This window comes from Podarcis liolepis (assembly GCF_965112155.1).
Source record: "Podarcis liolepis genome assembly, chromosome: 7".
Taxonomy (NCBI): Eukaryota; Metazoa; Chordata; class Lepidosauria; order Squamata; family Lacertidae; genus Podarcis; species Podarcis liolepis.
The window spans coordinates 85,888,697-85,916,008 of record NC_139561.1 but is presented as its reverse complement, the minus strand read 5'-3'; the positions used below and the strand labels follow the sequence as shown (position 1 = coordinate 85,916,008).

General features: G+C 50.0%; 1 protein-coding gene and 1 long non-coding RNA gene across 2 annotated transcripts; one reads left to right on the top strand and one right to left on the bottom strand.

The window, feature by feature from the left end:
• The first annotated feature begins 235 nt into the window (after positions 1-235).
• On the top strand, positions 236-24,953 carry NOP53 (NOP53 ribosome biogenesis factor). The gene is made up of 13 exons (XM_083515920.1): positions 236-511; positions 2,605-2,669; positions 2,853-2,937; positions 4,314-4,516; positions 7,800-7,870; positions 7,960-8,055; positions 9,161-9,265; positions 14,656-14,853; positions 17,049-17,224; positions 18,081-18,147; positions 21,755-21,831; positions 23,447-23,503; positions 24,873-24,953. Exons 1-13 carry the CDS (start codon positions 282-284, stop codon positions 24,877-24,879), a joined length of 1,437 nt encoding a protein of 478 aa, XP_083372046.1. The 5' UTR covers positions 236-281; the 3' UTR covers positions 24,880-24,953.
• Positions 4,283-7,793, bottom strand: LOC310712743. Its single transcript, XR_014528975.1, has 2 exons — positions 6,648-7,793; positions 4,283-4,560 (listed from the first exon to the last, which is right to left on the bottom strand). It is a non-coding gene; the product is annotated as an uncharacterized lncRNA (long non-coding RNA).
• Positions 24,954-27,312: the final 2,359 nt, after the last annotated feature.

Genomic DNA, 27,312 nt, shown 5'->3' with positions numbered 1-27,312 from the left:
ATGCAAGGGCTTGGGCTGGATGACCCCCGTGGCTTCGTGCAACTCTACAATGCAATGATGATGATGATGATGATGGCAGGACGGCGCCTTTAAATTCAACACCGGAAGTTGACCTCACCTGTCCCTCTCCACTCCCCGCCCTCTCTCTTCCTATTGCGGGCGCCTCTCCGCCTCTCCCAAAATGGCCACCGGAAGTTGGCTGTTCTCACTTCCTGTTCCGCGCAGAAGGAAAGGGACGCCGGCGCCCTGCCCACTCGACTCGCTCTTTCTCGTGGCCCAAGATGGCGGCGGCGGCTCCTCTTGGTGCTGCTTCTTCTCCTGCCGAGGCGGCCTTCCTGGGCTTCGGCCCCAACTCGCGCGACCCGGGCCGGCTCCCTTCGCGTCGGGCGGGGGGCCTGGGCGCCAGGAACCGCAAGAAGGGCTGGAAGCGGTGGCGGGGGCCGGAGGCCAAGCTCGGCCGGGACCTGGGAGACTGGCTGGAGGAGAAGGCGGCCGAGCTGAGGCAGCTGGGGTGAGCCTGGGACCGAATCTCCTCGGCGGGGGCGCGGGGGGCGGTCGAAGCTTGGAGCCTCCAGGTTCAGGGGCAGCCTATATCATCCTCCAGGAGGGCTAAGGGGGCCCTCACCATACCCGGCGGGGGCGAGCCTGGTTTGCCTCTGAAGGGGCCTCTGGCCATGACCAGCGGGGCTGGAATAGGCTGACAAACAGCCCCCTGCTGGGTTAGGACCCAGAGGCCCAGGACCCAAACAGCCCCCTGCTGGGTCAAGACCCAGGACCCAAACAGCCCCCTGCTGGGTCAGGACCCTCGCCCAGCAGCAGGCTTTTCTCACAGGGGACAGCCAGATAAATAGATGCCCACAAGCTCTTCTTCTCTGGCGATCCCTCGTAGCTGAGTAAGATTGTGTTCCATGAACATGGTCTTAACAGTGAGTCTGTAATTGACTGTGGAGGCCAATTCTGGATCCACACGTCATTCTATAGTGGGGATATAGGTTTCCGGGTGGGAGTTGATCATGGTGAGGGTTTGTCAAACTGTTTCCTTCCTCTTAGCACGTTTCTCCCTTGCATCCTGAGTTCAAGTGTCTTCAAAGAAGTGTGCATGCACACGAAAGCTCATACCAATAACTAACTTAGTTGGTCTCTAAGGTGCTACTGGAAGGAATTTTTTTATTATTGTTTTGTTGCAAAGCCCACAACACCTTTGGTAAAGGCTGTTCTCCAACTGGAGCGCTCGCAGGCCAGTGTTTCCCAGTTGTCGGTCTTTATACAATATTTTAAAAGACTTGCCTTGAGACAGTCTCTAAACCTCTTATGTTGACCACCAAGAAAATTCTGAACTTAAAAATGGAAAGCACATGCTGGTGGAACCCTCGCCACTGGTGATTCCCAGTCTTTGGTATTCAGGGACTCAGTGGAGGGAGGACTTGGTTGTCATGGCTACTGATAGCCTTGTGCTCCTTAGTTTCCAGCCAAGTTGGCTTTTGGATTGCTCTTCTATACTATTTTAGACATGTGGTTTATATAGTTATGAATGTGTGTTTATCTTGTGCAATTATCAACATTTATTCTATATTTGAGACCTTAGAATTCCTATAACTGCCCATCCCTCTGTCTTGTGGCAGTGAATTCAATTTTTATACCGCCTTTTATCATGAGGTCTCAGCTACGTGTTGTGTGATGCAGTTCTTCACTTGTCCCAAATCTCCCACCTATCAGGCTTCATTGGATCGACCCCATAGGGTTCTAGTATTACAAGAGGTAGCGGAAACAACCTCTCTATCCACATTTCCCATGTGTGGCTTCATGCACCTTTCTTGTGCCTGATTGCCTTTCTTTGTAGAGAAGTGGAGAGGTTGAAGATGAAATAAGCAGAGGGGTGCTGAAGGACCGATAGTTCTGGGAGGAGTCAATTGCAGAAGTGCAGGGAGATAATTACTAGGGAGTACACGATGATGCACCCACAGTTATGGGACACTGGTGTGCAGAAGATATTATGGGCTGGAGTAGAGCCCACCCCCCTCCAGGAAGCCAAACCTTTGAGAGGAGATGTTTTGTTGGTGCAAATAGCCAGTGTGGGTGCAGATCTTGAGGGCATTGTGGAGTGGCCTGAGATTTGGATTGGCAGTGTTTATTATTGCATTATTTATATATACTGTATTTTTTGCACCATAACACTCACTTTTTTCCTCCTAGAAAGTAAGGGGAAATGTCTGTGCGTGTTATGGAGGGAATGCCTACGGGTGGCATGCCTATGGATTTTCCTCCTCTAAAAACTACGTGCGTGTTATGGTCGGGTGCGTGTTATAGAGCGAAAAATACGGTATATGCCACCTGAGAAGCTCAATGTAATGTATGTGGTTCTCCCCCCCCCCCCCATATTTTATACTCACAGCAACAACCCTGTGAGGTAGGTTAGGATGAGAGATGGTGACTGACCCAAGGTTACCCATTGGTCTTCATGACTTGAGTGGAGATTCAAACCCTGACCTCCCAGGTCCTAGTCCATCACTAAACACTATACCACACTGGCTCTCAGTGTAGTTACGATACAGGAGCAGAATGGTAGCTGTTGGCTGGATAATTTATTTTTTCCCTTCTCTCCAGAGGACCTGTGTCAGAGAAACCCAATGAAACCCTCTTCTTCGTAGACACTGGCGTTCAAGAAAAAGGTAAGAGGCTGCAGCAAACAAAAAGAGTCAATACCAGAGAAATTGGAGCCTGGATCAAAAGTGTTCCCATTGAGTGCAGTATAAGCTGCCTCCTGGACTTGCGACTCCTGCTCTCAACTTGCTTCATCGTGCTGTTTGTTGGTTGTGCCTCTGATGAATCCTTGGCTTGCATTTTCCTTCCAGGCCGAAAACAGAAGTGTGGCAAAGAGAAGCCGTTGAGGATCGACTTGATCCTGCAGCCGGATTCCAAAGTGCCTCCACCCAAAGAGTAAGTCGTCTTCTTCTGGGTTGTGCAGAAGAGACTGTAGGAAAGCCGTTGCCTGTCTGGTGCTCTTGATATCCCCCATCTGAGCCTTTGAGCTTTAGGGAGACAATTAGAGGCAAGAGAGGGAGGGTGCAGCCAGGCAGGATAAGTTGTAAGTTTGGGAGCGCCAGCGCTAACTTGCATAACACGCAGCAGGCTGCCCTTCACAGAGTCTCTTTACACAACTTGGTTCACTGAACTACATTGGAGCCTTTTTCTTACTCTACATATGACCATATTGCAAGCACTCCTCCAGGAGACTCTGGAAATAGAAATTCACAGTAATAATTTCCTTCCATTTTGTTGCCTGTCAGATTCTCAGGGAAGTGTGAGTGTTTCTCTCCTACTTTTTGACCTTTTCAGTATGGGGAATTTTTCAGTATTTCTCCTCCCCACAAGGTTTAGTTCAGCCACTTTTTCATCATATGACTTAGACTCTCTAGGATGCACACCTTACAGCTCTGTGGCTTCCTTTCTAGCTGGTCAATGTCCTCCTTCGAACTACTATTCTCTTTAGGTAGCTTGCCTACCCAACATCCCATGGGCTTCAGAGGAGGAGGCCCTGTTCTTGCTGCCCTGAGATTAAAGGTGCTGCTGCTACAGTATCGGGAAGTAAAGTGAGGGAGCGACCAGAGGGTTTTTTGAGTTGCTATGTAGGATTCGAGAAGTGAGGGAAAAGGCTGGTTCGGGTCCTCTCAATAAGAAGCTGCCTTTTGCAGTACAGTGGTGCCCCGCAAGACGAATGCCTCCCAAGACGAAAAACCCGCTAGACGAAAGGGTTTTCCGTTTTTCGATGCGCTTCGCAAGACGAATTTCCCTATGGGCTTGCTTCGCAAGACAAAAACGTCTTGCGAGTCTTGCGATTTTTTTCGCTCCCCCCCCCCCCCCGCTAAGACGCTAATAGGGTTGCTTCGCAAGACGAAAAAACCACTAGACGAAGAGACTCGCAGAACGGATTATTTTCGTCTTGCGAGGCACCACTGTATCAGACAGTATTTATCCATTTACCTCATAATTATCAGCATCGGCTGATGGCAGTCCTGCTTGACCAGGGGTAGGCAACCTAAGGCCCAGGGGCCGGATGCGGCCCAGTCGCCTTCTCCTGCCTGTGGATGGTCTGGGAATCAGCATATTTTTACATGAGTAGAATGTGTCCTTTTATTTAAAATGCATCTCTTGGTTATTTGTGGGGCATAGGAATTCGTTCATTATTTTTTTCCAAAATATAGTCCAGCCCACCACATGGTCTGAGGGACAGTGGCTGAAAAAGGTTCAGCCCACGGCTGAACAAGGTTGCTGACCCCTGTGCTTGACCAAGAACTTGTCTTTATTCTCCTTAGCATCCTCGCCCACCAGGTTCCCAACGGCAAGAAGCTAAAGAGGAAGCAGCGGCTTTGGGAGAAGTTGACGGAGAAAGGGGTGGTGCCACGCAAAGAGCGCCTCCTTCAGGAGAGGTTGCAGAAGCCCCCGGCGGTGAAAGCTGCAGAAGCAGGCAGCGGCATCGATCCTTCCAGGACGTTCTATGACATGTGGTCAGACTCAAGTAAGTCAAGACGGCAGTCAGGTGCAATAATTCTATCCCTAGCTCTAGAAAGAGAGAGGAGTCTTGTGAGTTACAGGTAGGTGGGTGGGACTTGAGAGTTTCACTGCTGCCACCCCACCCCCCTTTATAAACAGGTGTGGTGGAGTAGAGGTTACATCCTTTTGGAAGGTCCAGCAGGTGAGCATAAGCTCATGCTTTGGTTATAAGCCAGCAGTTAGCAAGCCAGTTTTCATGGGGTATTGGGCCTGAATGGGGTTCCAGGTCTCCTGAAGGGTAAAATGTAAATAACCCCAGGACAGTTAAGTCCAGTCAAAGGCGACTGTGGGGTTGCAGCGCTCATCTCACTTCAAGCCGAGGGAGCTGGCGTTTGTCCACAGGCAGCTTTCCGGGTCATGTGGCCAGCATGACTAAACCACTTCTGGCACAAAGGAACACCGTGAGTGCACGGAAACGCCGTTTACCTTCCTGCCGCAGCGGTACCTGTTTATCTGCTTGCACTGGTGTGCTTTTGAACTGCTATGTTGGCAGAAACTGGGACAGAACAATGGGAGCTCACTCCATCACCTGTATTGCCAACCTTCTGATTAGCAAGCTCAAGAAGCTCAGTGGTTTAGACCACAGTACCACCCATATTTTGAAGGTCATTCTATGTGGCCCAGCTTCTCACGTAAAGCATCACGTAAGCTACAGGCCAGTTCCTTTGCATGCAGCATTTGCGTGTATCTGGAGGGAAGCTCCAGTGGCATGTGAGGGTGTTGGTGTCCAGCTAATTCAATAGGATGTTGGTCTGTGTGGAACCCTATATGAATGCAGGCTACTTTGGCCCTCCAGCATCTCAAATACCGTATTTTTCGCTCTATAGGGCGCACCGGACCATAGGAGGGGGAGAAGAGGGAAAAAAATATTCTCGCCCTCTCTGCTCAGCACCCCTTCAGCGAAGCGGCAGGAGAAACGGAGCCCCTTCTATTTCTCTTCCCGCTTTGCTGAAGGGGCGCTGCGCAGAGAGGGAAAGCTGCGCAGCGCCTCTCCAGCAAAGCGAAGCATGGAGAGCAAGAGGGATCGGTGGGCACCGACCCCTCCCGCTCCCTAGGCTTCAGGCGGATAGCTGCCTGAAGCCCCCTGAGCGCAGTGAGAACTGCCGCTGCGCTCAGAGGGTTTCAGGCAGCCTTGCCTCCGCTCCCGGAGCTTGCAGGGCAGGGGGCGGGGGAAGCCCGAGCTTCCCCAGCCCCCAGAACAGGTCGGGGAGCGGCGGCCCCTTCTCCCTCTTGGGGGAAAGCCCAAGCTTGTGTGCGGCTCTTCGGGGGTTTTCCTGCCTGCCCCCCCCCCCCCGCATTCACTCCATAGGACGCACAGACTTTCCCCCTTAGTTTTTAAGAGGGAAAAAGTGCGTCCTATGGAGCGAAAAATACGGTACATTTGCCGTAGAGATGAAGGACAAAGTTGTGTCACCCTTCCACATATCTAGTCCCTGGCTGCGTTGCCATAGCTGGCGGGGGCTGAGAACAGTAGTTGCTTTTCCTGGAAACACCTGAGAGTTGTGCAAGGAACGGCTGGTGCCTTTTGCAGCAGGTTGTCCTCTCACCTGTAGCTCCTTGCTCTTCCAGTCATGTTTTCTGCGGCTCATCTTCCCTTCTCCACGTCTCCGCTTCATGCCTTGCGGTGCCATGAATGGCATGGGTGAAACCTTGCCATTAGGAGGAACCCAACCACCTAATCTGACGCTTCTTGAACCCAACTCCACTTTTCAGCAATGCCGTTTCTCTAAAACGAAACAAAATCCACCCAGGCTGCCCTCTCGAGACTTTTGCAACCTGGTTGCTTGTTCAAAGTTATGTTTTGCGGGTAGAAAGTGCCTGGTTTGCAAGGACTGAACGGAAGCTTAAAGGCAGCAATTTGAAATGTCATTTCATGCTTGATGTGATGCAGACGTGATACCACCCGCTGTGCCGTTTATTCACTTCTTACTTGCGCAGGTTGATGTAGGTGTGCCTGTTACCTAGATGGTCATCCTTTGTGGTCTTGGGGCATGTGTGTGTGTGTGTGTGATTCTTGTGTCTCTTCTGGTGACATGCACTGTACATTCCCCGCTCCCCAACACGTGGTTGAATCTCTTTATCTCTAGTAGACGTACCTGTAATCACATGCTTGTATCGGCTTCCTGGTTTTGTCTTCATCCCCTCCGCCTTTTCTACGGTACAAGATGTGTACCTGTTCCAGCTTTTAATCTCTTCAGCTGGGAGGGGAAGGAAGTCAGCGTGGCCTCCAGATTCTATCTAGGTCATGGCCCAGTGTCATGCTAGCTTTCTCCAGGAGAGGTCAGCACTCACATAGCGACATGCTGGAAAATGATCTTTTTTAGGAACCCAGGGGTGGAATCTCTGCTGCGTCTCTTTTTTCCTCTGTCCTCCCCCCCAAATAAATAAATAAATCCTGGCTGTTTTAAGAATTTGTGATATCTTAAAAGTTATGAGGGCTTCCGGTAGTTAGAGGAGAGATGCTGAGAGCTATTCGTCTTGAGTTCTCTTTCCAGCTTTGGCTGGGAAGGGGCGGGGAGACGAAGAGAGCACAGGCTGGCCTCTGGGACTCTCTTCTGTGACCCGGAGAGGGCAGCCCGATGGCAGAGAGAGTCATCTGCCGGGTTGGCTCCCTAAGCAGACGTGCCCAGTTGGCCAGGCTGGCTCTGTGGGATTTCCCCTTGCGGGGAATCCCTCCCACATGCTCCGCATGTTGCTTCCAGCGGGAGTTGCCTGGCGCTTCTGGCTCAGCGAACAAGGTGGTGGGCGGTGATTGGCATTTCTCTCCATCCCAGCTGACACTCATTCAAGCAGGTTGGAGCAGCTACAGTCCTCCCTCCTTCGCTCCCCCTCCCCTTTCCTCCCCTACCTTCAGGTGCCTGTTGTGTTTATCCTTCCCAGCTGCTGCTGCCGCTACCGCCGCCTCCTCCTCTCTTCCTGCCCCCCTCCACCCCCCCAATCTGCTTGGGGTCAAAGGTTCAGGGCTAATCTAAGTGCTTCAGAGGACAAAATGACCTCCCTCCTGGCCACTGCCCGGTTCCCGTGGGTGGCTGGAACGTGACTGCCCGCCCACACTCTCCGGCCAGGTTGGCAACTGTTGCCAAAGCAGAGCAGGCCGGTATGTGTGCTGACGGGGGGAGAATTGAGTGGCTGCAGCCCCAAAGGCTGCATCTCACATCTTGTTCAGAAGAAGCAGAAGCTCTGGCTCTCGCTGGCCTTGTGACATGCTTTCTTTCTCCTCCCCTCCCCTCCCTTTTTTGTCTTCCCAGACCCGCTGGACAAAGCCCTGGCTGGGAAGGATACCTGGTTCCTGGAGCAGACCAAAAAACAGCCCGTGAAGGTACGTGGGGGCCTTCGCTTTTGAGCAGGGGTGGTTGCGTGGGGAGCCAGGGGCCGCTTCAGCCTCTCTTTTCCTTTATCTCTCCTTAGCGCCCGGAGCGTCTGCAGAAGCCTCGATCTCAGCTGCCGGCCGTGGAGGTCATTCCCCCAGGAGGGTCCTACAACCCCAGTTTCGAAGCCCACCAGGTATCTGCAAGCCTTTCCACCTGTGGGGATGTTGCTGTGGCACTGCTAGGGATTGGGGAAGGAGCCATGGGTAATGGGAGGGGGCATAGGCAACGGAGGCGCCAGGGGAACACATCACACTTTTTTGAAGTGAGGGTGGTGTACCGTTTTCAATTCAAGGGCCACATTTCCTCATCAGCAAGCCTCCAGGGGCCACATGCCAGTGGCAGGCAGGACTAGAGTCAGATTTGGACAGCGCAGAAGTTGTGACTCTCAGCTATGTGCAGCGGGCTAGATTCAGTTAGAGGTGTCTATGCACATACACACATTATTTTTTATCTGTTGTATTACATTGATAAACCACCTTCACCTTCCATGGAGCTCGAGGTGGGTTAGGCTAAAGCAGGGGTCAGTAAACTTTTTCAGCAGGGGGCCGGCCCACTGTCCCTCAGACCTTGTGGGGGGCCAGACTATATTCTGGAAAAAAAAATGAATTAATTCCTATGCCCTACAATTAACCCAGAGATGCATTTTAAATAAAAGCACACATTCTACTTATGTAAAAACACCAGGCAGGCCCCACAAACAACCCAGAGATGCATTTTAAATAAAAGGACCCATTCTACTCATGTAAAAACACACTGAATCCTGGACTGGCCGGATTTAGAAGGCGATTGGGCCAGATCCAGCCCCTGGGTCTTAGTTTGCCTACCCATGGGCTAAGAGGTGGTGACTGACAGCATGGTCACCCAGCATTAGCTTCATGGCTGAGTGGGAGATTCGAACCCTGGCCTCTTCCAGGTCATAGTCCCAGCACTCTAACCTTTATGCCACACTGGCTCAGCCAGCCAGCCAGCCAGGCAAATGAGTGATATCACAGTTTAATAAAGCATTGCAGCCAGGAAACAGCATCCAGGGAGGGTGTGAAGCAGGGCTGGCGAGGGACATAGCTTGAGAAGGATCCTGAGGGCCAGACAGAGAGGGCTGAAGGGCCACATTTGGGCCTGACTTGGAAGAGAGCGTTCCAGGATGAGTGAAGCAGTCTCTTAAGCATCACAGCGGAGGTCCCACGAGGGACGGCTAGGCCTGTTCCTCCGCTGTTCACGCCGCTCCCTTCCCCTTGCAGGCCCTCCTCCTCCAAGCCCACGAAGTCGAGCTGAAGAAGCAGAAGGCAGCGGAGCGATTGGAGCGCCAGCTGAAGTTCCCCACAGTGGATGAAGCCCCCACTGAGGTGAGCGTTTGACCCTGCAGAAGGGAGTTTCACCGCTGAGGCTGTTGGGGAATTGACCTGCGCCCTTGCTGGCAGTCTGACCTTGTTCTTGGGAGGACAAAAACAATAGCAGAAGGAGCAGAGGTGCCACCATTGGACCAGAGGATTGTATCAAGTGAAGACTTGGTCAGGATATCCTGGGGCAAGCTTCCCCAACCTGGTGCCCTCCAGAGGTTGGACATGGACTCCAGACCATTGCTTAGGGATTATGGGAATTGGAGTCCGAACAGTGACGTCTAGAAGTTTCCAAGTTGTGGGGAGGCTGTCTTGGTTTTTTTCTCGGCTCTCAAGAAAGCAGCAGTGTGTCCTGTTTTTGCAAAGAGTGCAGAGGGCCTTGTCTCGGATAGAGTCAGTCAAGCTCTCCTGTCCTTTACCTTCTCCTAAGAGCACATCGTTATGCCATCCTTTCCATGTTTGCCAGGGTCACTAAAGCTGCAGAGGCCCATAAAATGACAATGGCTCATCTAGGCCGGGGCTTTTCAAGCTTTCAGTCCCAAGGAAAACGCTTCCCACATTTTTATCCCTGCTAAGTTGCACCTGTGTATTACAGGAGATTCTTGGGGTTAGTAGAGGGAGGAGTTTTCAGCACCTGCAGCTGTCCAGTGTGAAAGGAGAGTTTGCAAAAGCTCCCAGAAGCTGCCTTTTCATGGACGCTTACCTGCTGCTGCTATTGATCTTCCAGAGAAGCCCCGGATAAACTTCCTAGGGACGCAGCGTGAGAATTACAGGTTTAGGTAAACACGTTGACAGTTCAGGTGCTGCATGACAAAATCACAATTTGTCACTTCCTGGCTTTTTAGTGCTTTTTATTTATTTTTATTTTTTTATAAAATTTTTATTGGTTTTACAACGTTTTAAAAAGACAAACAATGAAAATGACAAACAAACACGCATAGTTTCGTACATATTTTCTTATAAACCTCTTTTCTTGGACTTCCCCATACCCCCCCTCTCTGCATCCCAATGTCCATACTTCAACTAGCAACTCCCAATTATTGCTTTCAAATCTCTGTCAACTTAGTCCTTTTCTATCTTCTAACCATATATCCCTGTACCCCCTTGTTTCTGAAAACCACGACATTTTTAACATTCATTAAGTTTATAATAGTCCTTCAGATAACTTTTAAATTTTCTCCAGTCTTCTTCCACCGTCTCTTTTCGTTGGTCACGGATTCTGCCTGTCATCTCGGCCAATGTCATATAGTCCATCACTTTCATCTGCCATTCTTCCAGAGTGGGTAAATCTTGTGTCTTCCAATACTTTGCGATGAGTATTCTTGCCGCTGTTGTAGCATACATAAAAAAAGTTCTATCCTTCTTTGTCACCAATTGGCCGACAATGCCCAGAAGAAAGGCCTCTGGCTTTTTGGGAAAGGTACATTTAAGTACCTTTTTCATTTCATTATAGATCATTTCCCAGAAGGCCTTAATCTTCGGGCAAGTCCACCAAAGGTGATAAAAGGTACCTTCAGTCTCTTTACACTTCCAACATTTATTATCAGGCAAATGATAGATTTTTGCCAGCTTGACTGGGGTCATGTACCACCTGTATACCATTTTCATGATGTTTTCCTTTAAGGCATTACATGCCGTAAATTTAATACCGGTGTTCCATAACCATTCCCAGTCATCTGACATGATGTTATGTCCAACATCCTGAGCCCACTTAATCATAGCAGATTTTACTGTTTCATCCTGTGTGTTCCATTTCAACAGCAAGTTATATATTCTAGATAAAATCTTAGTATTGGGTTCTAACAGTTCAGTTTCTAATTTTGATTTTTCCACCTGGAAACCAATTTTCCTGTCCTGTTTAAAAAATTCCATTATTTGACGATATTGAAACCAGTTTCCAACTTTATGCTTCAATTTCTCCTGACTTTGTAGTCTGAACTTGTCTCCATCCTGTTCTAAGATTTCCCAATACTTCGGCCATCCGGCCTCCGTATTGAGTCTCTTCACTGCTTTGGCCTCCACTGGTGACACCCATCTAGGGGTTTTATTTTCCAATAGATCTTTGTATCTTATCCAAACATTAATCAATGCTTTCCTAACAATGTGATTTTTAAAAGCGCTGTTTACTTTATCATACCAAAGATATGCATGCCAACCAAAAGCATTGTTAAAACCTTCCAGATCCAAGATATCAGTGTTCTCGAGGAGCATCCATTCTTTCAGCCAGCAGAAAGCTGCTGCCTCGTAGCTTCCTGGCTTTTTAGTGCTTTTTAGTAGGTGTGATCCTGGAGGGGTGAGCTGTGGTGTCGCAGCCTGGCAGCAATAAGTCATTGTGCTTATGTAGATGAAAAGTTGCCACTTGGTGGCTCTCAGCCCCTCCTCGCTGAATCCTCTTTTGCGGAGGACCAGGAAAGGGTAACGTGGCCGCTTTGCCCGTGGTTAGCACCCCTCTCCCGCTAGATGCAAGCCAGTTTCCTCACTTGGCCCGAGGAGAGCGTATATTTAGCCTCCTAATAGGCCTTAACCCTACAGCGCTGTATCAGTTTAAAGGGATGTGCCGGCCTCTGAGAAGATGTAAATAATCCTGCCCAGAGGCGCCAGGGCCTGGCACTGAGGAGCAGCAGCAGCAGCCTCCCACCAAACAGCAAAAGCCCCCAAGCCTAGGGAAGGAGCCAGGAACCAGCCTAAGGCTTGGAAGAGCCATGCAAGATCCTGTGTCCTGGGTCTTTCTGTACGTCGAATTTAAATGCAGCTGAGGGCTTTTAAGTGTTACTTTTTGGAGTCAGAGACTCAATATGAATGCGTTGGTATGAGGTATGTGCTTTTCCCATTTTGGGCGCCATTCCTTGGCAGTGATCAGCCTTCAACTTAATCATCGCCAGTGGGGTTTGGGCAAGACTTGCTGGAGAAACCAAGCCAGATGCAAGTTCTTGTGTTGAAATACAAAGCCCTGGTCACCGTGGGTCCACGATAAGGGCCCCAGAGCCCTTGTATCCCTGCTCAGTCACTGAAATCCAGAGGAGCATTGTGACTGTTCAGTGATACCTCGGGTTGCCATAAGGTGCCATAAGAAAGCGGCAGAGATAGCGCAGGATAGTACGCACCCTGGAAATGATCTCTTTCAACTTCTGCCTTCTGGAAGAAGGTATAGGGTTATAAAGGCCAGGACTAGCCGCCTGAGAAACAGTTTCTACGCAAATGCAATTCTGGTTCTAAACACAGCATAAGGGGTCTCTATATTTTAGTATATTTTTAAATAGGGTTTCAGAGTTTTTAGGGGTTTTGGAATGTTTTGTATGGTTTTTCAATTTCATTGTTCTGCATGGGACAATGACAATAAAGATATCGTATATCGTTAAGTACTAAATTCATTCCAGAGGTCCGTTCTTAACCTGAAACTGTTCTTAACCTGAAGCACCACTTTAGCTAATGGGGGCTGCCACTGCCACCACGCTGCCAGAGCCCGATTTCTGTTCTTATCCTGAAACAAAGTTCTTAACCTGAAGCACTATTTCTGGGTTAGCGGAGACTGTAACCTGAAGCGTATGTAACCTCAGGTACCACTGTATTACTAATTATTAACTGCTTAGATAATGGTGATGCTGCTGCAGGGAAGGTCAGAGGGACCTTCATCATTCCAATAGCCTGGGTTGTATCTAATGTTACTTACACTCAAAAGTAAACCCATTGAAAGTGAGGGGGGTTATTGGATTGTTTTGGTTTTACCGTGTATTTCGTATTCTCCTTTTGTGTTTTTCTGTTGTGAACTGCCCTGGGATCTTTGGATGAAAGGCAGTATTTAATAAATAATAGAGCAATAATAATTGTTAGCTGTCCTTCCATGTACAGAGGCCCGGTTGGCCTCCACTAGAAGTCAGCCATATAGCATTGCCAGGCCTTTGCAAAGGAACACTCTTCCAGCAAAGATTTTGCTCTCTTTTTGACCTTTAGGTATCTGTTACAAGACATGTTTGTGCCAACAGGCCTTTTGTAGCTGCTCAATTTAAATTTTTTTAAATGATTACCTGCCTTGTTCTTTATTTTGTGTTTCAGTGTCGGACACTGATATTTTATGATATGGCTTATGCTTCTTTTCTTTTTTTAAAATAATTTTTATTAAATTTTCCATTTTAACAATCCAATCAAATCACATTAAATATTCCAAATTATACAAATACATATTATATTGAGGCAAGGAAGAAGGGCTACCCCTATGCTATCCATATAATCAGTTATCAGTAATCAATATATTCATATATGCTCGCACATAATCAGGGCTTACAGTATTTTATAATCCATTTTGAATCAAAGGGAAGCTGTGCCTTAGCTAACTGCAAACTGCTTGAAACAGCAAAGTTAGGAGCCGACCTTTCCCCTACAAACATCCGTGTACCCTGGACAAGGGGAAGACGTGAATCAGAGATTCTGGTACAAATCCCCTCAGATACAGGCTAAATTAATCCACAGAACAGGAGGAGCAAAACCACAAAATCTCCAAAACTCCCTGTCCTGTCATAACTAGGGGAGAGGTTAGACAGAGCGTCACTGCAAGCAGCGGAAAGCAGAACTAGAACTCCGTGCTTGACCAGGAGCTGGAAGCATGGCAAGAAGCTTGCTAATTGGCTAATTTTCGCTGGCAATATCTTGACTGCCTCATGGTTGTCTCATGATCTATGATTTGCTGTGATCTGCTCAGGTATAAAGACCTCTGGATTTCTGTCAATCGGGGTCCCAGTTTCTTTTGGAAGAGATTCCAAACTGGGTCCTTATTGCCTGGCAATAAACTTCACCTTCTAATTCTCCATTGCTGAGTCTGGCTGATCCTTATTAACGCCAAGAGAGTACCTGCTTACGTTCATGTGCTTCAATATAGTCCAAATATTTTGCCAAATTATAATTTTTTATTGAGACTTCCCATGCTTCAAGTTCGGTGGGGCTCTGATCATCTTATATCTCTACTGCCTTGAGTTTCCAATAGTTCCTTTAAATCTTCCTGTTGTTAACCTCCCTTCCTTCTTTCATGGCCTCTGAGTTGTTTCCACAGGCGAGTTGAAGTAAACAATGATATGCTTCTGTGTGAATTTAGATATGGCTTGTGCTTCTATAGGCAAATGAAATAAAACCACACGGGGTGCGCTGAACCCCTGTCTGGCTCTGCTGGCCCCTTTCAGATATATTGATGTGCAGGCAGAAGGTATCACGCAGAGTGAAATGGGAAAGAGGTTTTTTGCCTTTGCAACGGCCTGCTTCTCCCTAAGAGAGTTGGTGCATCCTTTGAGGACAATTGATTGAACACTACCGGCTGTTGAGAGGAGACGCAGCCCAGGCAGGGTGTGCGATGTTTCTCTCCGTCCCCAACCCATTCCTAATAATGCAACTTCCCTCCGCGCTTGCAGGAGACGGTGTTCCAGGAGCAGTGCGAGGGCCTATTGGAGGAGGAGTCAGACGGCGAAGGGAGGGAGGAGAGCCCGTCGGAACCTCAGGAGGGAGAGTCGCAGGCGGGCGCCGCTCCCATACCTCGTCTGTCCCGAGTGGCGGCAGGAGAAAAGAAAACAGAGCGCCAGCGGAAAAAGGAAAAGGAGGCCAAGCGGAAGGTGGGTTTGCCCTCGGTCTAGTGCAAAACTTACACACAGCCCCAGATTTGTGGTTGTGCCTGAGCCCCTCCCTTATATCCCAGAACCATAGAGTTGTAGGCTTGGAAGGCTGTCTAGAGTCATCTGGTCCAGCCGCCCTTCTGAAACACAAAAATTGCAGCTAAAGAATTCCATACAGATGGTCGTCCAACTTCTGTTTAAATACTGAGGTTCTCCCCTATGTTCTGGGGTAGTCCGTTCTGCCGTGGAACAGCTCTTACCCTCAAAGTTCTTCCTGATGTTTAGTTAGGATCTCCCTTCGCGTCGTTTGAATCCATCGCTTTGGGTCCTACCCCCTGGGGCAGCAGGAAACAAGCTTGCAGCCCGTCGGGTACAGTCGTACCTTGGAAGTCGAACAGAATCCGTTCCGGAAGTGTCTTCGACTTCCAGAACGTTCAGAAACCAAGGCGCGGCTTCTGATTGGCTGCAGGAAGCTCTGCAACCAATCGGAAGCCCCGTCGGACATTTGGCTTCCAAAAGAGCATTCGCAAACCAGAACAGTCACTTCGGGGTTTGCAGCGTTTGGGAGCCAAAATGTTCGAGAACTAGGCTGTTCAAAAACCTAGCTGCGGCTGTATTTGAAGACGGCCTGTCATGTCAGCCCTCAGTCCTCTGTTAGGCTAAACACAACCAGTCAATGCCTGGTTCCTTGCACCTTCCACCTTGAAGCAAGTTCAGCCAAGTATCCAGGCATGTTGTTTTTTTTAGAGCAGGGGCCCTCAGCACTATGCAACAATAACTAGTGTCGTGGTTGTTACTGTTACTATTACAGTGGTACCTCGGGTTAAGAACTTAATTCATTCCAGAGGTCCGTTCTTAACCTGAAACTGTTCTTAACCTGAAGCACCACTTTAGCTAATGGGGCCTCCTGCTGCCAGAGCACGATTTCTGTTCTCATCCCGAAGCAAAGTTCTTAATCTGAGGTACTATTTCTGGATTAGCGGAGTCTGTAGCCTGAAGCGTCTGTAACCCGAGGTACCACTGTGTTTCTATACCATCCTTCATCTGAGGATCACAGGGTGGTTTGCAATATAAAAACGCAAAAATACACAGCACAGCAACAAACAGTAACAATAACACACACTCCCCAGTTTAAAATGTCACAGATTAAACTAATTAGCCAAAGGCTAATTACAGCTGAGTTACCATAGCCTCCCCTGCCTCTGAGATGTGGGTGTGGGCTGTTTCTCTATTCTCTTGTCTCTGGAAGTGAAGCTCTCTATAAGCACAGCCACAAAAGGGGCTCGCGGTTGCATGCGGTATGGCAGGTTCCTACAAGGCCTCTAGTGAACAGGGCTGTCCATGCGCACCTTGATCCTGCTGGAGCACAGAAAACCTACAAAACGGAATAGCTAGAGAATTTGGCTTCCTCAGCACCTCCCTTTCCTGTAAATTTAAACACGACATTTCTGGCCCCGGTGGTTATGTGCTTGAAAGAATCTTGACATTTCTTTACTGAAGTCTCAGAAACCAGTGGGAAGTAGCTTGGTAAAAAGCAGGGGCATTTTCTGGCATTCTTAGCTGCTTCCTCCTGTTAAGCTGCAAAAAAAAAATTCAAAATAAGAGGAGCCAAACCTCCATAGCCCATATAGACTGTACGATCTAGCTTTTCCTCGAGGCAAAGTTTGGTGCAAAACGATAGTTGTTCTAGTGCAGGGATGCACAGACCAGTCGCCCTGTGATTGCGTAAAATGCCCTTTTGTTTTGTTTCTCTGTGTGTGTGTGTTTCTACACACGCCCGTACTCCTTCCTGTGCAGGCGCCTAAGCCTCTGCCAGGGCTTGCTCCCTGAGCTGCCCTTGAGAAGCCGTGGCAATCGGGGCTGCCTTCTGGGCCGCCTGCCAGAGCAAGCCTGATTATCCTCTCCACCGATGCTGCTGCGGCTCGCGAACACGCGGCCATCTGGCCGAGCCTGGCGCCTGCCATCTGCTCCCTGCAGGAGCTACGCGGGAGCAGGGAGGATGCCAGCTCTCGGGGACGACCACCTCTCTGCTGAGAGAGAGAGATCCAGCGATCCTGTGTTGGCAAGAGGGAAGGGGTTTGCCCTGGGCTACAGAGCGCACCGTGGACGGCAAGGGGCAAAAGTGAGGAGGGAAGCCATTCTCTCCAGAGATGCTGGCCTCATCCTCTCTCTCTCTTTTTCCCCTCTGCACACAGAAAGCCCGGGAAGCGCGTGAGAAGGCGGCCCGGCTCCGGCGGCAGGAAGTGTTCCAGCTGCGCGCCATCCGGCTGCAGGTGAAGCGGAGGGAGGCGGAGCTGATTCGCCGGAAACGAGAGCGGGAGGCCAAGCGCAAGGCGGAAGAAAACAAGCCCAAGAGGCTGGGCAAGCTCAAGTAAGAGCCTGTTGAGGGGGGCGCAAGGATGGGAGGAGGAGCTTGGTAAAGAGACGCCACGGATAACGTTCCCATTCTCTCCACCCCTGCCAGGAAGGGAGCTCCGAAGCAGAAGGCCCGGTCCTTGTCTCACACTTCTCAGCGGGGCTAGAAACTCAAGATACATTAGCTAGGTGCCAAATGGCTCCTTAAAGCAGGGTTTAAGGAATGTCTCGTTGCCATTTTGGGGCAGGGCTGCAAGTCTTGTTTTTCAAAGGATGGACTGACTGTGATCGATTCTCGGTTAAAGATCTGGCTAGCTCAGAGGACCACCTTGAGCCCGGTGGAGAGCTTTGAGAACTTTAAAGGAGAAAAGTCACTTGACCGAGGGACAGTCCACATATACAGTGGTAACTCTGGTTAAGAACTTAATTCATTCTGGAGGTCTGTTCTTAACCTGAAACTGTTCTTAACCTGAGGTACCACTTTGGCTAATGGGGCCTCCCGCTGCCACCGTGCGGTTTCTGTTCTCATCCTGAAGCAAAGTTATTAACCCAAGGTACTATTTCCGGGTTAGCCGACACTAACCTGAAGCATCTGTAACCTGAGGTACCACTGTATATTGGCCCATTCCGACCTCTCTTTCTGTACGGTGACTGGCCCTGCTCAAAAAAAGCGTTTTCGTACCCTGAATTTCATCCTGAGCGTGCAGATAAATTATAACGGATAGAATTCGACATGGTGGGGTATTAGTGTGTGAAAACGGGCATCTTCGCTCAGTCGCAAGCAGCCAGTAGCCAGGTGCAGAATGCGCCTGGCGAATTTCGGACACTGCTTCTCAGCAGCCCCCTTTTGTTTTCCCCCTCTTGCGTGGCAGGTACGAAGATCCTGACCTGGACGTGCAGCTGAGCACTGAGCTGGCAGAGTCATTGAGGACATTGAAGGTGAGCATTTGCAGGCCAGGCAAGAGGCTGTATTCAGCTTCTCCATCAAGCGTTCCCTTGGTCCTGTTGCTGCCCCCCCCCCCATTTCTTTTTTTTTTTATAAGATATTTATTGAAATTTTAAACAATCCAATCAGACCAAAAAGAAAACAACATTATCACACACAAAGCAAAACAGATATAAAAAGTAAGAAACAAAGAGAGAAAACATAAAAAGGCATAAAAAAACCATAAAAATCCAAATTTTTACTTATTGTTTTCATAACCCTACTTCCTGACTTCCTCACATCTCCCTTTTCTGTGTTCCTTTTTACACCATCATATTCAGCAATATCTTACCCTCTTTCAAATCTTAGTCTATATTATACATTTCAACCCATTGTGTCTCCAATTTTTCCCTTAATATCCTTTTGATTACGTTTGACACAGTGTATTCTAATTTTTTCACCCTTATCTTTTGAAACATTTGTTACATACTCCTTTTACCTGTGTCACTAATGCTGCCTTGTCTTTATATCTTGCATCATTTTAGCATTTTCACATTCCGACATTTTACAATGTTTTTGCAAATAGTCTTTAAACTTCTTCCAATCCTCTTCTCCCCCCCCCCCCATTTCTCTGCTGCCTCTTTGTTCTGCCTACGCTGCCTTCTTGGGGTTGGCACAACCTTCGCTGCCCGCTTTCAAGCCAGCCCTTTTCAGAACGCAGCTTTCTAATTAGGCCGCCCACTCCGAAGATGGGCAGCCCGGCCTTGCTGGCGTTCGGAGGGGCTGCTGAGCGGAGTTAAGAGAGTCCCTTTGGAGCTGAGGGGTGGTCCGTTCCTCTCCAGGGGCCTCTGCGCTGTGCCCCCCCCCACCTGCCCACCCATGCCTGCATTCTTCCTTCCCTTGGTGCCCGATGATGAGACCCATCCTTGCGCTCGGAGAATTTGCAGCAATTGCTTGCTGGGAATGTGAAGTTCCCCAGGGGCTCCCTGGCCCTGCCGAGCAGGTGAGGACTGGGGAGCTGAGGCGCCCAAGGAAGACTCTCCTTTCTTCTCTCTCTCCCCCCCCCCTCCACTTCCCAATTTGGAAGGGTTCCGCCATGTCTGGGTACTGCACGGCCAACAGACTTAGAAAACAGCATCTCTAAAGGTGTCCTCTCAGAGCTGCTTACGGCCAGCATTTGTGCCCCTTCTCTGGACCAGCTGGGGTCAGGGAGACCCACAAATTCATCCCAGGATCTTGAGCTCTCAAGCTCATCTCCCCTCCACACAGTTTGGACCAGGGGCTCCCAAACATTTTTTGGACCACTGCTCCCTTGCTTCCATAAACGCATCCCCGGTGGCTCCTATAAAAAAGGCATTTTTGCAGCATAGCAGTTTGTGCAGCCTGCTAAGGAGTTGCAGGCATGGCATTGTCGAGTTGGAAAGGGACCCCTGTGGTCATCCAGTCCAACCCCCTGCAATGCCAGGGGTCTCAACTAAGTCATACACAACAAGTGGCCATCTAACCTCTGCTTGAACAAAAGAATAAAATTCAAAACAGCATCAATTAATTGCAAATTTAGTTTAGTTTAGAACAGTTTAATTATTTCTGCAAAATTTGTGAACTTGATCCTGTGGTGCCATTTTTTTCAATGTCACTTACACCTCCTGCCGCCGCTCCCCTTGCCCCTTAGTGCCCCCCCCCCAGCAGCCAGCACAGCCCACTAAGGGGGCACCTGCTCTGGGCAGTGCTGACTTTCTCTTCCTGTTGAGTGTGACCTTCACCTTCCTGGCATCAGGTGACTACCACAGAGGGAGGAGGCGCTGCGTAGACGTCCCAGGATGTTGTTCTCCATCAAAATTAACATGATAGATGGGTCTTTCTGCATTTGACTATCTGAGATGCCACAGAGGGATTTCATGTCAGTAGAGAGGCTGAGCTTCTGGCTTCTGTGGCCAGTAGCCCGAGAGAGAGGCCTGTTCTGCCTGTGTGTTGACTCCCCTTTCTCTTGAAAAAACCTGATCAGCTGAAGTAGCCACCTATTGCCATGCGCGGTAGCAGGGTGTTCCAGAGGTCTGTGGTGTGAAGAATTAACTTCCTTTGGCATTTACCTTGCCTTTGTTGCCTCTTAGTCGTGGGGAGCAACCCCATCACAGGGCTTGTCTGCATGCCCCTATTTCACAGTGTCCTTTCAGCAACCCTGTGACTGGCGAGCTAGTTTGGGATTGCAGCTTCTCCAGCGCCAGCCAATGAGCTTCGAGGCTGAGAAGGCTTTGGAGCTGGGCTCTCCCCCCCCCCCTCTCCCGAGACTTGCCAAATGCTCCATTCCCTCCCTCCCAGCTCCTCACACCTCCCCCCCTCACAGGCAAAACTCCCAGAGCTCATGCAAAACACCTCCACCGCAGGGAGCAGGAAGGCACCTAATGAGTGTAAGTGAGGAGTTGATGTTGTGCGAAGAGTTGCTCTCCCGACACCTGCAGTGTCTCTGCTGGAGGTGTTGGTGCAAAGAGGGGAGGGCTTCGTACAGCTGTTTCTCTTCCCCCCCCCCCCTTTCTTCACTGTAAGGAACACGGCTGAGACTCCAACTTTCTGGTGCAAAAGGGAAACTCTCTAGCCGACTGTGCTGTGGGAAACGGTTATGATTTCCAGGAGACCTGGCGTGGGGAATCTCTGGCTCTCTGGATAATTCACCAGGGCCAACTCTCAGCCCCAGCGATCAGGGCTGGGGAAGATGGGAGTCTGAGCCCAAGAAATCTGTAGAGCCACAGATGCCTCCTCAGAACCAGTCTCTATGTTTGACTGTTACGGGCAAACTTGAATGTTTGTGTATTCGGGTTTTTTTAACCCCCAACTGTGTGTTTAATTTTGGGTTGCGTGTAAGAGAAGGTGGGGTATTTTGATCAGGGCAAACAAACCTTCACGGTTTCGACATTGGCAGTGGATTTGGGGGAAAAGAGGTGTTCTGAACCGCAGGCTTGTGTGAATGGTTGGGCACAGGGATACCGAGGACGTCCAAAACACGAGTGATCTGTTCTAGTGCTTTATTAAAGAAAGGTGCAGACTTAGAGGAAATCGGCTTGCCAGTTCTCCTATCCTTTGCAACAGCAGGACAGATACCATAGCAGGGAGACGGTTTGTCCGTGCCTGAAGCAAACAGTCACACATTCTTTATACATAAAGCAGCAAACATCACTCTGGCCCGGACCTCCCATCGCTTCACCTGCCCAGATGACTGCATAGGTGGCAAATACCCAGGCATTACCCCTTTCTGGTCTCAGAGCCCAGCACCCCAAGCCCATAGATAAAGATAGCATCAGAGCAAGTGAATATAAACATATACGAGCTCGTTGCTGCAACAACTACCAATTCATTGTGGGGTTATCTTGACTACCAAGATGGTGCTTGCAGAGCTTCCGGAACAATTTGCCTTTAGTTCAGCATGTGAGGGCATCCAGGCAGTGTTACCTCTCTTTGCCATCTCCCCGAAGAGTAGCCTGATCAAGACTGCATGGCACATTAATGGGTACTGGACCAGGAAGGCTCTCCTGCCACAAGCCCCGGACTATCGGGATACCACAGGTCTCTTTGTGCTTAACATGAACCCAGATCTGTCACGAGTTCTGTTTCTGCTTCTTCCTCCAGCCCGAAGGCAGTATCCTGAAGGACCGGTTCAAGAGCCTGCAAAAGCGCAACCTCCTAGAGCCCAGAGAACGTGCAAAGTGAGTGGGGTGGCAGCGTTGGCAGGGGTGACTCTTCACCGGTAACACAAGGAGCCCACTTGATTAATGTTTCTTAACTGGAAGAAGGCAAGCCAGAGTCAGCAACTCCTGCAGGGAGATGGGAATCAGCCTCCTCTGGTTGGTTGTTTAGGCCGCGGGGAGTCTTTCACTGGAAATACTTTCTGGGCAGCCATCGGTCCAGGGATGCTGTGGTCGCATCCTGCATTGCACATCCAGCATGGAGCTGAAGGGGAGGGAACGAGATGACCTTCCAGCTCCGTAATCCTGAGTCTCTTGTTACTTCCTCCAAGCGGTTTAGCAGGTCTCTGATGCCACCGTGGCCTGCCCAGATTCAGGGAGTAAATTACCCCCAGGGGGTGGGTAACTCCCTACACCTGTTGCCGGCTGTGGCCTCTTTAAACTATGGGATATCGTGGGATTATCCACACTTGCTTAAACCTCTGATAAGATTTGCACGTTCCAGAGAGGAAGCTGATATTTCAGTAAGTTGAGAGAATCGGCAAGGTCAGAGGGTCTACTCTTGCTCCTCTCATTCATACAATATAAGCAGCAGGATAATGCTGGTGTCTGTCTCTCTAGAACTGTGCCCCTCACCACCAGCAAAGATTCTTTCTTATTCATTCATTCATTCAATTTATACACCGCCCTATACCCGGAGGTATGAGGGACAAGGGTGGCGCTGTGGGTTAAACCACAGAGCCTAGGGCTTGCCGATCAGAAGGTCGGCGGTTCGAATCCCCGCGACAGGGTGAGCTCCCGTTGCTCGGTCCCTGCTCCTGCCAACCTAGCAGTTTGAAAGCACGTCAAAGTGCAAGTAGATAAATAGGTGGGAAGGTAAACGGCGTTTCCGTGCGCAGCTCTGGTTCGCCAGAAGCAGCTTAGTCATGCTGGCCACATGACCCGGAAGCTGCACGCCGGCTCCCTTGGCCAATAAAGCGAGATGAGTGCTGCAACCCCAGAGTCGTCTGCGACTGGACCTGATGGTCAGGGGTCTCTTTACCTTTTTATACCCGGAGGTCTCGGGGCCATTAAGTCGTTGTAAAAACCCTGGGAGTTCTGTGTGGATGTGGAATGGCCTTTCCCAATTCCATGTCCACCAGCTCGTCTGTGCTGGCTTGTGTCCAATGTGGGGGCTTGTAATCCAAAACATTGAAAGGCAACCACTTGCGGAGAGGGCGGGTGAGGCTGATGTGTAGACCCTTTCGGCCGGTTCGCAAACGTGTGTCCAGCACTTGGATTTCTGTATGTGAAGTGGCAAATCAGAGAGCCTTTGATTCCGCTTCACAGCAGCTCAAAACACCGTACTGTTGTTTGAAGGTGTTGCTTCACATCTTTAAGCGGTGAGTCACAAAGTGCAATAGTCGCAGCTCTCCTGAGGACTTTGGGGGGAAACGTAATCTCTAAGCCTTGGTGCGGGAGGGAGGGAGAGAAACCTTTCAAGGGAGGTGGTGTGTGGCCTTTGGAGAGGAGGTGTCTCTGCAGCCATGGCGGCTTGCCTCCCAGGTTGCTGTGCTTGGCTCTGGGCTGGTGTGTTTAGTAGTTCCTCTCATTGAGGACTGTAAAGTCCCTAAACCTCTTGTGTCTTCCTTGCCAGGTTCAAGAGGAAATACCGGGTGAAGTACGTCGAAAAGCGCGCCTTCCGGGAGATCACGTAAGTGGTGGCAGCGCTTTGCCCGATAGTGGCAGGCTAACCAGTCGCTCTTGCCCCCTGCCCCTCTAATCTTAGTCCACCATCCTTGTATTTATTACTTACTTACACAGAAATGCACAGCCTGCCTGGCTCAGAGGCATCGTTACTCAGGTTGACAACAGCTAAAATTGCAGCAGCAGCATCGCACAGCCCAGACGGGCGTAGCAAACAGAAACGCCGTCTTCAGATAAAAACATCTACTGGCCAAGGTTAAAGCCTGCCAGAATAATAACAGCAAGAAGAAAATACCTTTGCCAACTGGGGCAAGACAGCCAAAGCAGGGGCCACATAAATATATTTTAAAGATGGGAGCGGGGACTCCTTGCAGTATTAAGCAAAGCAGCTGGCACATAAAAGGGAGATGTGCCCTTGTGTGCTAGCTTTCTCATTGCGTGGAGTCATTTCTATATGGGGATGTCTGGGAGTGGCACCCCCACCTCTAGTTGTGGGGTGGTTCGGTCCATTCTGCTGCCGCCGCCACCTCCTTCCTGCCCCATGATGTGTCCTGCCTCAGGTTTACAGTCTGCTAGCCATGGGAGAGGAGGCCTGAGGGTGCCAGGGTGAAGATGCGAGGAATCCTTAACAGGCATTTGAGTCTATTTGGGAGATCAGGCTGTTCTTCTGGGAGTGGGGCAGAGGCTCCATCTCCTAGATGCCCTTGGATCTCAGGCTAGTGTATGAATGCCCTTCCCTTAGCCTCTGAAGCCATGGGGCAATTGATAGTGGAGTCCTTTCCAGGAGGCAGGGCGCACAATGCTTCCGGTGGTCTGTGGTTAGGGCCAAGCTGATCTTCCCCTCACTGCTGTGTTCTTCCTGCCTTTGCCCAACTAAACTCCATGCACAACATATGTGTTCCTCCCCCCTGGAATCCTGGGAACTGCGGTTTGCTACAGGTGCTGGGAACTGTAGCTCTGCGCGGGCAAACTACAGTTCCCATAATTTTGGGGCGGGGAAGGGGTGTGCTTCAAGTGCATGGTGTGTACACAGCCCAAAGCAAGTCTCATCTTAATAATATAATAATAATAAAATTTTATTTATATCCCGCCCTCCCCAGCCGAAGCCGGGCTCAGAGCGGCTAACAACAGTAAAATAATACAGCATTCTAAAACCAATTCATTATCTTTCCTTGGTTCTTGTCCTCTGGCCTTTCTCTCGGACCCAGTTCAGCTGGTTTGAGCATCTCCCATCTAGGCCCCTCTCTGCCTCCCAAGCTTACACTGTTGCCTCTTCTTTTGAGAGAGATCCAGTCATCCAGTCCTGGTGTTGCTTCTGACTCCCCTTAATTCATTACTCTTCTCTCTTCTCTCTTCTCTCCCTCCCCATTCTGCAGGTTATAGAACACGGATTACGCCAGAGCCTCCCAGCAACTCACTGTTCCCCCCAATATTTCATTAAAATTCCATAAACCGCACTCCGATTGTACCTATTCTCTCTCTCTCTCTCCTCTCCCCGCTCACCCCATTTGTCTTGAGTGTGCAGACATAGGATGTGCCCCTTCTTGACTCGTTGTGGGAAAGGGCCCAATCAGTCACCTTAAGTCCATTACTGGTTCACAAACAGGCAAACCTTCCTATGTCTGTACGCTTTCTGCGCTTAAAAAAAATGGAAAAGGGAAACTTTGCCCTGCAAAAAGTTCTCCTGCATCCCATTTTCATCAGGCCCTTTCAGCTCCGCACAACTTGGGCCTTCCTTTTGCCCATTTTTGCAAGAGGAGGTGAATGGACACTTGCCACTCGCACCGCAAGTCCTACCCGGCCGTTGCCCCCTTTCCCCTGGTATCTGAAGTTTTCACAAAGCACTGCGCACAGCAGGGACCCCTCAATGGCTGCCAAGCTTCAGAAACTCAGGTGATCGAAGCAGTCTATAAATACAAACTTCAGCAGCTGCACAAAGTCCTTTGTGGGCTTATTTGAGTCGTGTTTGCTGAGCAGACCCATTGACAACAATTAAGTTAATTAAGCCTGGTGATACTGACTGTGCCCGCTCTGACTATCCCTATTTTTGGGTATCGCCCTTTGTATTTACAACTGGGAAGCGACAGTGGGCACGTCCATCTCTACCTCTGTCCATCAGATCTCTGTCCCTCCTTTCCTTGAGCCTGCTTGTGGTGGCCAACTAAGCTTTGAAATCTCTGCAGTTACTCTCGGCCAATAGAAAACGAGGAGCTGGCTCCACCCTCCTCTGCAACCAGTGATGGGTACCAGTGGGGGGGGGCAAGCCAGGGCTCAAATCAACCAGCTGCTTTTTGAGCCTCTTCTCCCACCGCCAACCTTGTTTCGGGAGTTTTACCTTGTCGCCGAAACCCCTAAATCTCCTGCTGTGTGGTGTCCTGTCACCGGTTCCTCCTTAACTTCATTCCGGCGGCATCCTTTTCAAGCGCTAAAACTGTCGGCCCGTGCATCCCCTCCGGCCTGGAGGAAAGAAGATTAAAAGCACCCCCACTTCCTAGGAGAAGAAGCTCTCGGGGATTTGTGTGGCTGGGCTTTCATTACCTCCGGAGCGCTCCTCCACCCTCTGCATCCTTTGTTGATCCCTCTTCCCCACCTGCTGCTAGGATGCCGACAGCTTGCAGGTGGGAGAGAGTCCTCCGGGGCCACTTCCTCTCTCCTGAGCGACGCCAATCGATGTTGCAGAAATATGGGTCACCTGTGTGCCTTTGGGGAAGGAAGCAGCCTGTCCGGTTCCTTGCCAGCTGCCGGCAGTGGTGGCTTGGAGTGCACCTTGGTTATCTAAACCGGCTGTTGCCATGGGGGTCTGCCTTTTTTGTATGTGTGTGCGTGTGAGACAGCACCTCTGGCATTTCATGCGCCCGGCTGAACAACATCTGGCTCCTTTTTGTCTCCGCTCAGCCCAATTGCCTCTCTCTCTCTCTCTTCCCACAGCCCTTTCTTCCAGGCCTCGCATCTCCTCTCCCTTTTAACTAAAGGCAATGTTGCTTTCCTCCCTCTCGCTCCCTTTTCCGCGTGCACCTGTGACCTAGTTTGGCACTAATGCCACCGCCTGTGACCTACTGCCCTGCAGGGATCACCTGTGCCCGCACACCTGCTATTCCTGTTAGCTGCTGTTTCCCAGCGCCGTGTGCCGTGTCTTGCACAGGTTATCAGGGTGGCAAAGTGGAAAAGGCCAAAATGGGGGAAGGGATGATGAGCAGCGCCGCTCACTGCTGTACTATTCTCTTCCACTGCGCATGTGAGATTCCCGTTTGTTGTGAAAGGCCAGTCTTCCTATGACGTCAAGTGCACCTTCCCCCCCCCCGAAGTGAAACAGAAGTTGCATTTCACTCGGCCAACATGAAAAACACAACTGATCTTAAGCATATAAAGTTCAGACCGATTTACAAGAAAACAGATCAGACCAGTGACCCACCATAGAGCACAAATCTAACCCCCTGCAACGCTGGAATCTGCCCAGCGTGCGACTCAGACCCATGACATTTAGATTACGAGTCTCATGCTCTGCTCTTGTCCAACATACTTTTCCACAGTGGCCAGCTTGAAGCCTATGGGGTGGGGAGCCTGGAAGTGTGACCTGAGTTTAACAGGACTTCTCTGTGATTTTCAGTATCTGATACAGTGGTATCTCTGGTTGTGAACGGGATCCATCCCAGAGGCCCGTTCGCAACATGAAAGGAACGTAACATGCAGCGGTGCGTCTGCGCACGAACGGGTTGTAATTCGCCACTTCCGCGCATGCAGTTGGCATCATTTTGCGCGTCTGCTCATGCGCAAGCAGCGAAATCCGGGAGTAACCCTTTCTGGTACTTCCGGGCC